At 42.7% G+C, this 16,018-nt stretch overlaps 1 protein-coding gene across 6 annotated transcripts in view; it reads left to right on the forward strand.

Annotated features, from left to right (window-relative positions):
* The window catches only part of IL12RB1 (interleukin 12 receptor subunit beta 1), a 252,769-nt gene that overhangs the window by 205,813 nt on the left and 30,938 nt on the right, over positions 1-16,018 (forward strand). For all 6 annotated transcript variants that reach the window (XM_088450879.1, XM_088450878.1, XM_088450882.1 and 3 more), the window contains one exon: positions 15,542-15,623. In XM_088450879.1, coding sequence (XP_088307005.1) covers positions 15,542-15,623 — 82 coding nt within the window. The remainder of the gene's footprint in view (positions 1-15,541; positions 15,624-16,018) is intronic.

The following is a 16,018-nucleotide window of genomic DNA, read 5'->3' on the forward strand; positions in this document are numbered from 1 at the left end:
TTCTCTCTTTTCACTGTTAAAACTCACGTGAGATTGCAAACTCAAAAAACTCACCATCAGCCAAATTAGGAAGTACTTTACATGAAAAAGATGCAACTCGCAAATTCACTAAGAATCGAGTTTCCAATCTCGTGTGAGATTGTAGCAAACTCACTGTGAAATATAAGTTTTAAACACTTACCTCCTAAGCTGCGAGTTTGGCAGAAACATACACAGATCAGTGTGATTTGTGTATGTTTCTGCCTGTATACCTAATATAAAGTGTTTTTTGTTTTAAAACAATGACCTAGGGTCCCCTCCCAAAAGCCTAACCAGCCCTGGACTTGCCAGCCAGTCCTGGTTCCTAAAATTAGGGGAAACAAAATGAGTAGGGTTACACCTTAATTTAGAAACCAGCACCTGGCTGCAGGGCGAGTCCTGGTTTTAATTATAGGAGGAAAAAAAAATTGCATAGGGGCCCTCATATAATTAAAACCACCACTGGACCCAATACGGCCAGGCTGTAATGCCACAGCCCAGAGACCCTATTACCAGTGCTCTGTGGCCAAAGCATTATCATCCCAATCCACTCAGGCCAAGCCGGGGATCTCAGGGAAAGTGGGGACCCCTCAAAAAGGGGTCCTCCCTCTCCCGAACCCCAGGCTTGGTCTGAAGCCTGGGGCTCTTCCCCGCACCCCTGGGCTGTGGGTAGGGGGGTAATAAAGTGAAGAATAGATGTAAACTATTGTATTTTACAGTGGGACTACAGGTGCCAGCATGCCTGCCCTTTGGCACTTGTGGAACTACAAGTGCCAGCAGGCGGCCGGCACCTGTACCCCCACTGTAAAATAAATAGTTCAAAAAAGATATAACACACAGACCGTGACAAGTGAAAGTTTATTTCATACACCTACCCACTCACACATACTTACTTGCTGTCAGGTGATCACGTCCCCTTCTCCAAGTAGAATCCCGTTTGGAGTACCTGCAATAAAGATCCTATACTCACCTCCTCCATTGCGCTGGTCTCCGTAGCATCCAGGGGGGTCTTCGCAAAAAAAAAAACCGGACACCCGAACCATTTACTAAGGTCAGCGCTGCATGTGTGTGACCACCTACAGCGCTAACCAGCTCCCGACTGATCAGTGAGTCAGGAGCCAGCAGCCGGAGCAGATGCTGGACGGCTCTGGCTCCTGACTCACTGACCAGCCCACATGGGAACTATCAGATGCTGGAGCCAATCAGCATCCGCTTTGGCTGCCAGCTCCTGACTCACTGATCAGTCGGGAGCAGGTTAGTGCTGTATGTGGTCACACACGTGCAGCGGTAACCTTAGTAAATGGTTCAGGTGTCCACTTTTTTTTTTTCAAAGACCTCCCTGGATGCTACGGATAGCAGCGCAATGGAGGAGGTGAGTATAGGATCTTTATTGCAGGTACTTCAAGTGGGATTCTACTTGGAGAAGGGGACGTGATCACCTGGCAGCAAGTATGTGTGAGTGGGTAGGTGTATGTAATAAACTTTTACTAGTCATGGTGTGTGTTTTGTCTTTTTTTAACTATTTATTTTACAGTGGGAGTACGGGTGCCAAAGGGCAGGCATGCTGGCACCTGTAGTCCCACTGTAAAATACAATACTTTACATCTATTTTTCACTTTATTACCCCCGTACCCACAGACCAGGGGTGTGGGGAAGAGCCCCAGGCTTCAGACCAAGCCTGGGGTTCGGGAGAGGGGGGGACCCCTTTTTTGAAGGGTCCCCACTTCCCTTGAGATCCCTGGCTTGGCCTTAGTGGCTTGGGCTAACAATGTTTTGGCCATGGAGCCCCGGTAAATAGGATCTCCAGACTGTGGCATTACAGCCCAGTTGTTTTGGGTCCGGTGCTGGTTTTAATTATATGGGGACCCTTACACATTTTTTTCCTCCTTTAATTAAAACCAGGACTGGCCCTGCAGCCAGGTGCTGGTTCCTAAATTACTGTGGAGCCCTACTCATTTTGTTCCACATAATTTTAGGAACCAGGCTGGCAAGTCTGGGGCTGGTTAGGCTTTTGGGGGGGGCCCTACATCAATTTTTTTTTTAAACACTTAACCTGTTTTTTTATAGGTAGACCACACAAGCAGCTTACACATATCTCACTGATATGTGCAGCCTGCTTGCCTGGGTGAGTTTTGCAGAGAGAAAATACTGCAATCTCAGGTAAGTAATCTCATCTAAACTCTCATCTAAATTCTCATGTAAACTCTCATCTAAACTCGAAATTTTGGGGAAAAAACTCATTCTGCTTCACCATCAGAAAACTCACTTTCAGCTAAACTCACTTCTTAGTAAATTTACGAGTTTTAAAAGGGAAAACTCACCTGAGTTTTGGTGAAGCAAAGTGAGTTTAAAAACTAAAAAACTCGACCAAACTCGATTCTTAGTAAATTTACCCCTTAGTCTTTTTATTCTAAATATGGACCTGAGTTCCTCACTTTAATTTATGTGAGGCAGAGCGTTAGTCAAACCTAAAATATATCTAGGTTGATAGTAATCATGTTAATTTATATAGAAACACAGACTCTTTAGTGTCTGTGTCTAACACAGACTTGTATCCAGAAATTAGATACAAGAATATAATTTTGCTCTAAATACTTTGCAATGATTGTAACTATCAATGTTTATTTATTTTTTATTTGTTAACAGTTTCTTATATAGTGCAGCATATTCCGTTGTGCTTTACAATTGGAAACATTAATAGAACAAAACTGGGTTATAACAGACAGATATATAGGTAGGAAGGCCCTGCTCGCATGCTTACAATCTATATGGAAATAGGCATTGATACACAAGGATAGGTGCTATACATTGCAATTTGGTCCAGTCAGACTGCAGAGTTTTTTGATGGGCTGCATGTTCCGGTTACACAGGAATGTCAGCCAAATATCAGGATGATATGAAAGAAAGACAATGTGTGAGGTTATGTGTGGACTGTGAAAGGGGATGTAATTAGAAATGGAAGCTATGAAGGTTATGTGGGTGGTTCTGGAATTTTATAAGCTTGCCTGAAGAGGTGAGTTTTCAGGGAACGCTTGAAGGATTGGAGACTAGATGTAAGTCTTACTGTGCATGGTAAGGCATTCCATAGAGTGGGTGCCGCCCGGAGAAAGTCTTGTAACCGTGAATGGGAACAAGTAATGCATGGGGATGAGAGACACAGATCTTGTGCTGAGTGGAGGGTTGGGAGATATTTTGAGATGAGTGAAGAGATGTATGTTGGTGTGGTTTGGTTAATAGCCTTATGTGCAAGTAAAAGTATTTTGTATTGAATACGGTAGAAAATCGGCAACCAATGGAGGGACTGACAGAATCGGCCTGCAGACGATGAATGTTTGGCAAGGAAGATCAGCCTCGCAACTTCATTCATAATGAATTGTAATGGCAATAGCCTGTTTTTGGGAAGATAAGTAAGGAGACTATTGCAATAGTCAATGCGGGAAATAATGAGTGCATGGATTAGAGTTTTTGCAGTGTCTTGTGTGAGATATGGTCGAAATTTGGATATGTTTTTTAGATGTATGTAACATGATTTTGAGACAGATTGAATGTGGGGAACAAAGGACAGTTAAGAGTCAAGGATGACACCAAGGCAGCAAGCTTGTGGAGCAGGGTGGATTGTCGAGTTATCAACTGTGATCGAGAGATCAGGTTGGTAACTGTTATTGGCCGGTGGAAATATAATTAATTCTGTTTTAGAAATATTACGTTTCAGGAGATGACATCCAAGATGAAATGGCAGAAAGATATTCAGTGACACGGACCAATACAGATGGTGATAAATCTGGGGAGGATAGGTAGATTTGAGTATCATCTGCATACAGATAGTACTGAAATCCAAAAGAGCGGATTAGTTTGCCAAGAGAGCTGATATAGATTGAGAAAAGCAGAGGACCTAAGATAGACCCTTGCGGTACTCCAACTGACAGAGGTAGCGAAGAGGAGGCGGAGTCAGAAAAACAAACAGTAAAAGAGCGATCAGATACTGTAGGTAGGAAGAGAACCAAGAAATAGCTGTGTCTTTAAGACCTAGGGATTGTAGAGTTTGTATGAGAAGAGAGTGATCAACAGTGTCAAAAGCACCAGAGAGATCTAGACGAATTAGGAGTGAGTAATGGTCTTTAGACTTGGCAGTGACCAGATCATTTACTACCTTAGTCAGTGCTGTCTCTGTGGAGTGTTGGGAATGAAAGCCGGACTGAAGTGGGTCCAATAAGTTGTGTGAGTTTAGAAAGTGTGTGAGGCGGGTGTAGACAAGTCTTTCAAGTAGCTTGGAGAGGCATGGGAGCTGGGAGATAGGATGGTAATTTGAGAGTGTTAGGGTCAGAATATTGTTTTTTCAGAATGGGAGTAATCACTGCATCCTTGAACAGTGATGGAAAGATGCCAGTAGAGAGAGAGAGAGAGATTGCAGATTTTAGTTAGGGTTGGGATGAGCCAATACTAATGTTCCCTTAGTATTATACAAACAGCCCTTTGGCTTAACTTGGGGAATCAACCCCTTGTCTGCCTGGATACAGTCCTTTATGTTATATATAGGAGTGTAGATGTCTTCTCAGTAATATGTATCTAGCCAGTTGTATTAATAAACCTTTATTTATGTATGCTTTTCTGATTAATATTCACTGCCCACTGGTTAATTTTAGTCAAGTACGGGAGTGCGGCTTCTGGCATTCTCAGCCATTACACGGTATGGCTGACATAAACTTGTTATCTGTAATAAAAGGAAGATAAGTCCTTATCTCCTGGTATTGGGATTCAATACCGGGAGATAAGACACATTGCAGGGTTCTGCAGTATCTGAAATTGAATCACTTGGCACTATAAGGTGCATACACATGGTCAGATTTGTCAGATGTGTCATATGAACGATCTGAACAATTTGATGAACGATTTGACCAACGATTTCAACTATTTGAACTACGAACGATTTTTGACTGCATTAAAATGAATGGAATCATCCAATCTGACTGCAAACACATCAGATGTTAGATATCGTTATCTGACAAGTGGGAACGTGCATCGTTCATCGTTCATCTGAGAAACATGTCAGATATGTCAGATTTTCCTTCAGATATGAACAAGTGAACGATTTTTAAAATTGTTATCGTTCAGATCTGAAGAAAAATCTGACCGTGTGTATGCACCATTACATTGAAAAAAGAGAAAGCAGACCAGCATACACAAATAAAGGTTTATTAATACAACTGGCTAGATACATATTACTGAGAAGACATCTATACTCCTATATATAACATACAGGGGTGTATCCAGGCAGACAAGGGGTTAATTCCCCTGTTTGTATAATACTAAGGGAACATTGATAGTTACAATCGTTGCAAAGTATTTAGTGCAAAATGATATTCTTGTATCTAATTTCTGGATACAAGTCTGTATAAGACACAGACATTAAAGAGTCTATGTTTCTATATAAATTAACACGATTACTATCAACCCAGATGTATTTTAGGTTTGACTAACACTCTACTGTACCTCACACAAATTAAAGTGAGGAACACAGTGTATTTTAAGACACATTTTCACATTTATTTACACTTTATGTTTTTTTGTCCCATATATTTTGCTATTTCTAAATTGAATCTATTTTAGATAGGATTTATTAAAAGTTATATTTTAATTATAGTGCGCCATATTCAGATTCTTTCCCCTTTTTCTTTTCTACATCCAAAAACAATACACTGAAAAAGCCACAGCAACAAAAAATAAACTGAAAAAGCCACAGCCGCATAAAATACACTGAAAAAGCCACATCAAATACACTGAAAAAGCCACATCCACAAAAAATACAGTGAAAAAGCCACATCCAAAAATAATACAGTGAAAAAGCCACATCCACGTAAAATACACTGAAAAAGCCACATCCACATAAAATACACATCCACAAAAATACACGGAAAAAACCACATCCACAAACAATACAGTTTACACCGAGGCTTTGTATGTACAGTGTAGTATATATCACATCTGGACATCCAGGGGCTGGCAACCTTTAGCCTGGGGGGGCAAATGTAATCAAGTAGCCTCAGCTTTTCTATCAGTGCATGGTAACAGCAAAATAGACGTGTCAAAAAACTGCAGGTGTAGCTAAATTGGAGAGGCATGACCAGAGCCGTAACTAGACTTTTTGGTGCCCTGTGCCAGAAAGAGCATTGGTGCCCCCAAATGGGGACAAAACCCACCCGAAAAAAGGGCATGGTCTCATGGGGAAGGGCCAGGAAAAAGATGGGGAGGCCAGGAGATGCTGTGGATAAAATAAGAGGAAGCTACAAGTGAGAATGATTATAGACAGAAAATTGAAAGGCTCAAACAGCACCCCCTGCCCTGCAGTGCCCTGTACTGTGGCATAGGTCGCACTACCCTAGTTACGGCCCTGGGCATGACCATGCCCTCTCTCCAACAATGTAGGATAAATATGATTATGAATGGCACTGCAAAGGGGAGCTTATAATTGCACACCACTAAAAAGCCCGAAAACTAATGCTATGGTGTTATAGTAATTCATCAGTGCACAGATGGACTTCATATACAGTGCTCTGTGTATGGATAGCGGACTGTACGCTCCCAGCCATTCTCACCATTGTGCACACAGAAGTGGGAAACAGACCTGCAGCGTTCTAGGCTCACACTGTCTGGGACCTCTGAGAAACAGAAGGTCCAGCTTTGAAACAGCATGTCTATAAGAGCAGTATTCAATATGAGGTGAAAAGGTGATTTGAGTAGTCAATTTGAGGTGATGACATAATTTTCGCCTATATCAATTATCCCCGTATTCAATTACATTGACTTTTCGCTGGTGCGAAAAGTCAGTGTTAAAAAATGGGGATAATTTTTTGCCAGCCGGGCGCCGCTAGCGGACAGCCTCTGGGGGGGAGGGTTAAGTTTAGGGCTCCCGTGGGGACTTACGGTTAGGCACCCCCCCCGGGGAACTTAGGTTTAGGCAGCAGGGAAGGGGGGTTAGGGTTTAGGGTTTTTAGGCACTTAGAGGGGGGATTAGGTATAGGCACTTGGGGGGGAGGTTAGGGTTAGGCACCCCTAAGGAGGGTTAGGGTTAGGGGGTTAGGTTAGGTCAGTTTTTACTTACCTATGGACGATCGGGATTTCCAGCGCTGTCGGGCTTCCGCTGCCGTAGGGCCGGCGGTATTTCATACCAATCCCCTGTATATGCATTACAATGACTACACTTTATTTTAACCATACAGTATGTTAATGTTACAAGTAAAGTAAAGCCTTATGGGCTTACTTACTTTCCCGTTTCACCTGCTGCAGGTGTAAATAATGCCAAGGATACATGTAGGAAGGAGTTGGACTGAGTCTGCTTGGATGTGCAGGAGACTTGAGCCTTTAACTCAGAGGGCACTGCCACTGGGTCCCATGGAGGTAGGGAACGTCCGGTGGTTCTGGATAAGTACACAGGACTCTCTCCACATGTCAAACTGGACTCAGAGGTGGAGCGCTCCACTCCACCTCTAGTTGCACAGTCACCATGTCCCTTTAAAGATGTTCCTGTATAATTACAGGACGGGTAGCAACCCTATATACAGTACTTTGGTGTGCCCAGTGCTGAATCTACCCTGCTGCCAGTATGCCTCTTTACTCCTCTGGGCTGCTAAGAGCTGGTGGCAGCAGATACCGTTTGTAGTCAGGTCTGACATTCACTATGTGCAGCAGCTGCTGAGAGTTGTTATGGTTACCCTAGGATATCCTGCATAAACCAACAGAACTCAACAGATGAGGTCTTCTACCACTAACAGCCACTTGTTGTTTCCATAGAACTATGAATGTTCACTGGTACTTAGGTGGCTGCCTGGATTTAAACTCAGAGTAATAGGGCTTTATACAGAACTCCCAGGAGTAACAGAGTAAAATGTGACACAAAAGAGAGCTGGTAACTGGGATGCGGCTAGAGCGGCACTGCTGGGAGAGATGCGACTAATGTAGCACTGGTGTTATGGATGCGGCTAATGTAGCACTGGTGGTATAAATGTGGCTGGAACAGCCTGTGGAAGAGATTCAACTAGTAGCTGGTAGAATTGATTTGGCTAGTATAGCCTGAGGAATTTATGCAGCAAGTAACTGGTAGAATCATTGTGGCTGGTATAGCCTGAGGAATTAATGCAGTAAGTAGCTGATAGAATTGATGTGGCTGGTATAGCCTGAGGAATTAATGCAGTAAGTAGCTGATAGAATTGATGTGGCTGGTATAGCCTGAGGAATTTATGCAGCAAGTAGCTGGTAGAATTAGTGTGGCTGGTATAGCATGAGGAATTGATGCAGTAAGTAGCTGGTAGAATTGATGTGGCTGTATAGCCTGAGGAATTGATGAAGCAAGTAGCTGGTAGAATTGATGTGGCTGGTATAGCCTTTGTGCGGCTTGGTTGGACGTGGTGTGGCTATTAGAGCCGGAGGATATGATGCAGCTGGGTGACCAAGGTGTGGCTTGGTTAGCCATGGTGTGGCAACTAGAGCTGGAGGATTCGATGTGGCCTGATGACCGAGGTGTGGCTTGGTTAGCCGTGGTGCGGCTACTAGAGCTGGAGGATACGATGCGGCGTGATGACCGAGGTGCAGCATTGAAAGATGCAGAAACAAAGTCCAGAAACAGGAACTGGAACGGGATGTACTTAGATGCTATAGCCGGCAAGGCTGTGAGGATGCTGCCAGGCATAAGAGAGATGATACACCAATCAAAACAATGGTGAATCATCCCGTGCTCCCAGCGATGCGAGACATCATCCGGCGTACAGATCGCCTAGCAACCAATGGAGCAGAACTCACACGGCAGGTGGTAGTGGTAGGAACAATCACTGACATATTGGAAAGGGACAAACAGCGCTGGCGATTTGTTACAGTACCCCCTTGATAAAGGGTTAAGGAACCCATAGAACCCGGTTTGTCAGGAAAGTTTTCACAGAACTTCTTCTTCAATGCAAGAGCATGTAAAGACTTCTCTGGAACTCAAGACCTTTCTTCAGGGCCATACCCTTTCGAATGGACCAGGAACTGTAGTGTCCACACAAGAACCTGGAATCCAGAATCTTGTCAACCACAAATTCATGTTGTACCTGCTGGAGAGGGTCTAACTGGATGACTCGACTTGAATTTAGAAGTGAAGAAAACCTGTTTCAACACGCAACAATGAAAGGTGTTGTTAACATGCAGATAATTAGGCAGCTTAAGTCAGAAGGTGCTAGGATTGACCTGAGCAATAATCCGGAAAGGACCGATGAACCTGGGACCCAGTTTCTGTGAGGGTTGGTGGAGTTTGATATTCTTCGTAGCCAGCCAAACCCAATTTCCAATCTTAAATTTGCAAGGCTGCCGATGTTTGTCAGCAAGAGTTTTGCAACGAATGGAATTTTCAGGAGACACAGGTGAACCTTGTTCGAAATGGAGCGCAGACGGGAGACAGAGGATGGTGATGTATATTCCCTGGGATTGGATTCAAAGGAATTAGCTCCGGGATGATGTTGAGTAATGCAGTAGAATGGAGAAACTGAGGAAGCTGAATGACAAGAATTGTTAAAAGCAAATTCTGCCAAAGGTAACTGAGCAATGCAGTCATTTTGACATTTACACACATAGCAGTGAAGGTATTGTTCCAAAGATTGATTGGCACATTCCATCTGACTGTTGGACTGAGGGTGATATCCTGAGGAGAGGCTGAGGCAAATGCCTAATGAAGAACAAAAATCACACCAAAATTGGGTAACAAACTGTGTTCCCCTGTCAGACACAATATCCAAAGGTAATCCATGGAGACGGAAAATATGCTGGAGGAATAGTATGGAAAGTTCCTTGGCAGTGGGAAGCTTGAGCAGAGGAATGAAATGTGACATTTTACTGAAGCGATCTACCACAGTCCAAATCACTGAACAACTAGAAGAAATAGGGAGGTCAAGATTAAAATCCATGACAATGTCTGTCCAAGGTCTCCTAGGTATGGCCAAAGGTAAAAGGAGGACAGATGGGTCTACACGTGGAGTCTTATTCTGAGCACAGATGTATCAGGCCTGAACAAACTCAAAACATCTCTCGACAGAGAAGGCCACCACACTGAGCGAGAAAGTAATTCCATTGTCTTGGAAACTCCTGGATGATTTATGGCTTTTTGTAGGGATAATAGTTTCATCAGGACCTTGAGTCTGTTGTACCGGTACAAAACTTCTGGAAAGTGCATCTGCTTTAACATTTCTTGATCCAGGATGGAAAAAGATGACAATTGAAGCGGGTAAAAAATAAGGCCCAACGTGCCTACCTGCAATTCAGTCTTTTGGCTGTTTCAATGTAAGACAGATTTTTATGGTAAGTGAGGACAGTGACTTGATATTTGGCCCTCTCTAGCCAGTGCATCCAATCCTCGAATGCCCATTTTATCACCAACAGTTCACTATTGCTCACATCATAATTTCTTTCTGCAGAGGCGAATTTCTAGGAGAAGAAAGTGCTAGGATGCAATTTATTTTCCAGTGGATCCTTCTGTGACAAAATGACTCCAGCTCTGACCTCCGAGGCGTCCACTTCAACAATGAATGGCAGATCCGGATTTGGATGATGAAGGACTGAGGCATTAATGAAAGCAGCTTTTAGATAATCAAAAGCCTGCACAGCCTCAGAGGACATCATTAATAAGATCCTGGAAGACAGCTGGGGCATTCGATAGTCCGAATGGCCTAACCAGATACTCATAGTGGCCTAAGTGAGTGTTGAAAGCTGTCTTCCATTCATCACCACTTTTGATATGGATCAGATTGTAGGCGCCTTGAAGATCGATTTTGGAGAATATGGTAGCCTCACATAACTGGTCGAATAAAATGGAAATTAAAGGCAGAGGATAAGAATTTTTTTAACTGTGACATTGTTGAGCCCCCTGTAATCTCTGCAAAGTCTAAGTGACCCATCTTTTTCCTTGACAAAAAAGAACCCAGCCCCGACTAGAGACTTGGAAGGTCGGATGAATCCCTTAGCCAGTCCATCTTTAATATATTCTTCCATGGCCTTGTTTTCCAGAATGGACAGCTCATACAAGTGACCTTTGGGAAACTTAGCACCAGAGACTAGGTTGATATTGCAGTCTTAAGGTCAATGAGGTGGAAGGACATCGGCCTTTTGTTTGGAGAAAAAGTCCGAGAAATCACTGTTTTGAAGAGGAATCTCAATGGAAGGTTCTGAAGTGAAAGGCCGTAACATCTGGACTGGTATTGAGAGGCACTGAGAACTACATCTGGAGCTCCACTTGGTGATTTCACCAGTCTCCCAATCAGTAACAGGGTTATGAATTCTGAGCCAAGGAAGACCTAAGATGATTGGTGCTAAGGGCCAATGAATGAGTAGAAAAGATATTTCCTCAGTATGTAACAATCCTACTGAAAGACAGATGGATTGTGTTTGAAAAGCGACAACCCCCCCAGGGAAGGTATGACTATCTAAACCACAAATAGATATGGAATGGTCCAGAGAAACAGCAGAAATACCCAAGGTCTTAAAGGAGGAAAGATCTATGAAATTACCAGCCGCACCAGTATCAAGGAATGTGGAGATAAACAATTTCTTATTGGAAATTTGAAGGTGCACAGGGACCAAAACTAATTTTTTGGGGAAACAGAAGAGGCCTAAATGTAATTTCCCCTGAACACTTAGGCCTTCCCTTTTACTGGTTTGTTTGGGCAGTTATCTACTGAGTGCCCTCTGTCACCGCAATACATACAAAGACCCAAGGAGCACCTCCTGCGCTTTTCCTCAGGAGGCAGAGGAAAGGCTCCTATCTGCATAGGTTCTTCTGAAACACGAGGTAGACCCCAAGAAGGAACCCTAGGAGATCTAGTTGCCAGATTCCTCTCCCATCTGCATTCAAGAAGACGTCGGTCAATGCGGATAACTAGATGCATAAGGTCATCCAGAGACTCTAATGCAGGGTGTTGAACCAAAATGTCTTTGATAGACTCTGATAGGCCTAGGCGGAACTGGCTATGAAGAGCGGGATCATTCCATCCAGAGCCTACTGCCCATCTACGAAACTCCATGCAGTAGTCTTCTGCTGCACTCATTCCTTGCTTTAGAGATTGCAAATTAGCGTCTGCCATTGCAGTCTTATCTGGGTCATCATTTTGGGTTCCTTGACACACATCTTCCACCCTGAGAACTCACACGGCAGAACAATCACTGACGTATTGGAAAGTGACAAACGCGCTGGCGATTTGTAACAAGAGTGTGCCTAGCAGGATGAAACACCCGTCTCCCTACATTCATAAGGCAGCAGTTAGTCTGAGGAAAGCATGGGCAGCAGGAGTCCTGACAGACTTCCACTCTCTAGCGCCTAGGGTTCGTGGTAGAGATGTGTGGTTCAGTTCTCCAGAAATATACGAATCCGCCAAAATTTTGTGAATCTGGACAGATCTGAGTCACAGTCCTAATCTTCTGAGGAGATCCGGATAAATCCAAGTCACGTTTCTGATCTTCCAGCGGTTCAGAAGTAAGATTTTAAATCTGAATTTCAGGGCTTGGATTGCAAAAATTACATGATTTTAGCTGTTTTAAAAAACTTTTTATCATTTAAAAAAAAAATCCAGATCCAAAACAAAACTAAAACACTTGAGGGTGGTTTGCAAAACCAAAACCATAACTCGATAATAAATCCAGATCCAACACCAAAACTTAAACATGGGGGTTAGCGCATATCTCTAGTTCCTGACACCTCATTGATCAATGGTGGCCATCTTTTAGTAGCCTGTTATGGGGGCAACCATTTTCTGTTAGCCCCTGCTGCTCATATGTAATAGGTACAGAATGACCAGAGAGCAAGAGCATCCTCTGTCTTCCTATCAGTGCACAAGATCTTGCTTCCTATTTCAAGGATAAGATTGATAATATCTGACATGACTTGCTAAATTCCCTACCTGAATGCGCTGGCACATTCTCTTTATTTGACCCCACTAATGAAGATGAAGTATCTACACTCTTCTCATTCTCCTACTCTACTACCTCTCCTCTTGAACCTATACCCTCACAAATCAGTAAAGCTCTGTCTCCTGTGCTCATCCCTCCCTTAACTAAAATCTGTAATATCTCTATCTCTCTACTGGTATCTTTCCATCAGTGTTCAAGCATGCAGTGATCACTCCCATTTTGAAAAATCTAAATTCTGATCCTAACTATCTCTCAAATTACCAACCTATCTCCCAGCTCACTTGCCCTTTCAAGCAAGTGGAGAGACTTACCTACACTCACCTCACACACTTTCTTAACACCCACAACTTATTGTAGCCACTTTAGTCAGATTTTCATTCCCAACACTCCACAGAGAGACAGCACTGACTAAGGTAGCAAATGACATGGTCACTGCCAAGGCTAAAGGACATTACTCACTTCTAATTCTTCTAGATCTCTCTGCTGCCTTTGACACTGTTGACCACTCTCTTCTCATACAAACACTACAATCCCTAGGTCTTCAAGACACAGCCCTTTTTTGGTTCTCATCCTACCTACCTAATTGCTCTTTCACTGTTCACTTTTTTGATTTTACCTCCACTTTGCTATCTCTATCAGTTGGAGTTCCACAAGGCTCAGTATTAGGTCCTCTGCATTTCTCAATCTATACCACCTCTCTTGGCAAACTAATCAACTCTTTTGGTTTTCAGTATCATCTGTATGCGGACGATACTCAAAACTACCTATCCTCCCCAGATTTGTCACCATCTGTGCTGGTCCATGTCACTGAATGTCTCTCTGCCATTTCATCTTGGATGGCATCTCGCCACCTCACACTTAATATATCCAAAACAGAATTAATTATATTTCCACAGGCCAATAGTAGTTACCAACCTGATATCACTATCACTGTTGATGACTCAAAAATCAACCCCACCCCACAAGCTCACTGCCTAGGTATCATCCTTGACTCTGAACTGTCCTTTTTTCCCCACATTCAATCTATCTCAAAATCCTGTTACATTCATCTAAAAAACAAAATTGACCATATCTTATACAAGACACTGCAAAAACTTGAATCCATGCACTCATTATTTCCTGCATTGACTATTGCAATAGTCTCCTTACTGGTGTTCCCAAAAACAGACACTTGCCACTACAATCCATTATGAATGCAGCTGCGAGGCTGATCTTTCTCACCAAACATTCATTGTCTCCTGATCCACTCTGTCAGTCCCTCCATTGGCTACTGGTCTTCTACCGTATTCAATATAAAATACTAACACTCCCACATAAAGCTATTAAACAAGCCACACCAACATACATCTCTTCACTCATCTCAAAATATCTCCCAATCCGACCTCTCTGCTCAGCACAAGATGTGTGTCTCTGATACTCATGCATTACTTGCTCCCATTTACGGTTACAGGACTTTTTTTGGGCTGCACCTACTCTGTGGAATGCCCTCCCACGCACAATAAGACTTTCCGCTAGTCTCCAAACAATCAAGCATTCTCTGAAAACTCACCTCTTCAGACAAGCTTATCAGATTCCAGAATCGCACACATAACCTTCATAGCTTTCGTATCTAATTCCCTTCTTACAATATACACATATCACATTTTCTCTTTCTTCAATTTCACATCCTCCTAACCCTAGGCCAACTTTCCAGTGTGACTGGATCATACTGAACAACTCACCAAGAACCTCTGCAATCTGGCTGGACCAATTTGCAATATGTACTTTGGCATCTACAGTATCCTTGTGTATCAACACCTATTTCCCTGTAGATTGTAAGCTTGCGAGCAGGGCCCTCTTACCTTTATGTTTGTCTCTTACAACCCAGTTTTCTTCTATTAATGTTGTTACAAATTGTAAAGTGAAATGGAACATGCTGCGCTATATAAGAAACTGTTAATAAATAAATAATAAACAAATGGTGGATGGACTGCGCATGCACTAGTCACAATGCCCTGGTTGTCGCAGCCTTATTGACAGGCTGTGGCTGTTTGAGGGTGGGGAATGGATGGTGATGGGGAACAGAACTGAGATCTGCGATGTTGACAGAAGGTATCTTTTTTCTTCAGACGCCTCCTGCTGTATTAGACTCATCACAGGGGGCCATAAAATAATCAGAATAAATACAGGGTCAATTATATGGGGATAATAAAGATGGGAGCATGACATACTATGGTAAAGAAATTAACAACAGATGCAGCAATGATGCTATTAATGTACAACACTGAATTAGGTCCTAAGTGTGCTTCAATCCATGTTATGCACTGAGTTACAGCCTGGCAGTACAATTACAATGTAGCTAGCTCATTCCTAATTGCTGCCAGGCTTTGTGTCATTGTTTTGACATTCCCAGGGTCTATCCATATAGGCCAGGGCCAGCGCCAATGTATCCAAGCTGCTCACTTCATAATCTCAGGACTAAAAAAATCTGAATATATAATATGCCAAAAATAGATTTTTTTCTTTAATTAGTGAAGCGGCTCCTGTTAGCCCCCCAAAACTACCGGAAGATCTATGACCAATATGTCCCTACTAACTAACAATGCTAACTTTAATATTTCAGGTTCATCAAGCCCTTGTTCGTTGATCTTCCGAATCCCAGTAACAGCAATGCAATAACATTTGTTTCCTTGGATAATAAATATGTAAGTATTGTAAATTATATCACAATCTATTATTAGAAACAGCATGTTCTCTTAGAGTGTACACATCATAATTACTGTACTTATACAGAACAATAACTACAGTTGATCAGCTGCAAAGTAATAGAAACAGATGTTTTAGCAGATGTGAATAACCTGGAAATTCATGCCTAGTAAATAGGTAAAGCCCACCTGGACCACATTCGCACTATGGGGGAATTCAATTAGGCTCGATAATGGGATAATTTATTGCCACTAAGTTTTCGCACCCTTTGTTGGATTTTACAGCTTATGGTGACTATGCACCTCCGCAATTTTCATGCAATCCTATTACAAAAGTCGCGAAGCAGCATTTACACAATAATTTTTTGTGTATTGTGCCATGATAACTATAGGTA

Source organism: Taudactylus pleione, unplaced genomic scaffold, assembly GCF_031769625.1.
Source record: "Taudactylus pleione unplaced genomic scaffold, aTauple2 ptg000532l, whole genome shotgun sequence".
In the NCBI taxonomy this organism is placed as follows: Eukaryota; Metazoa; Chordata; class Amphibia; order Anura; family Myobatrachidae; genus Taudactylus; species Taudactylus pleione.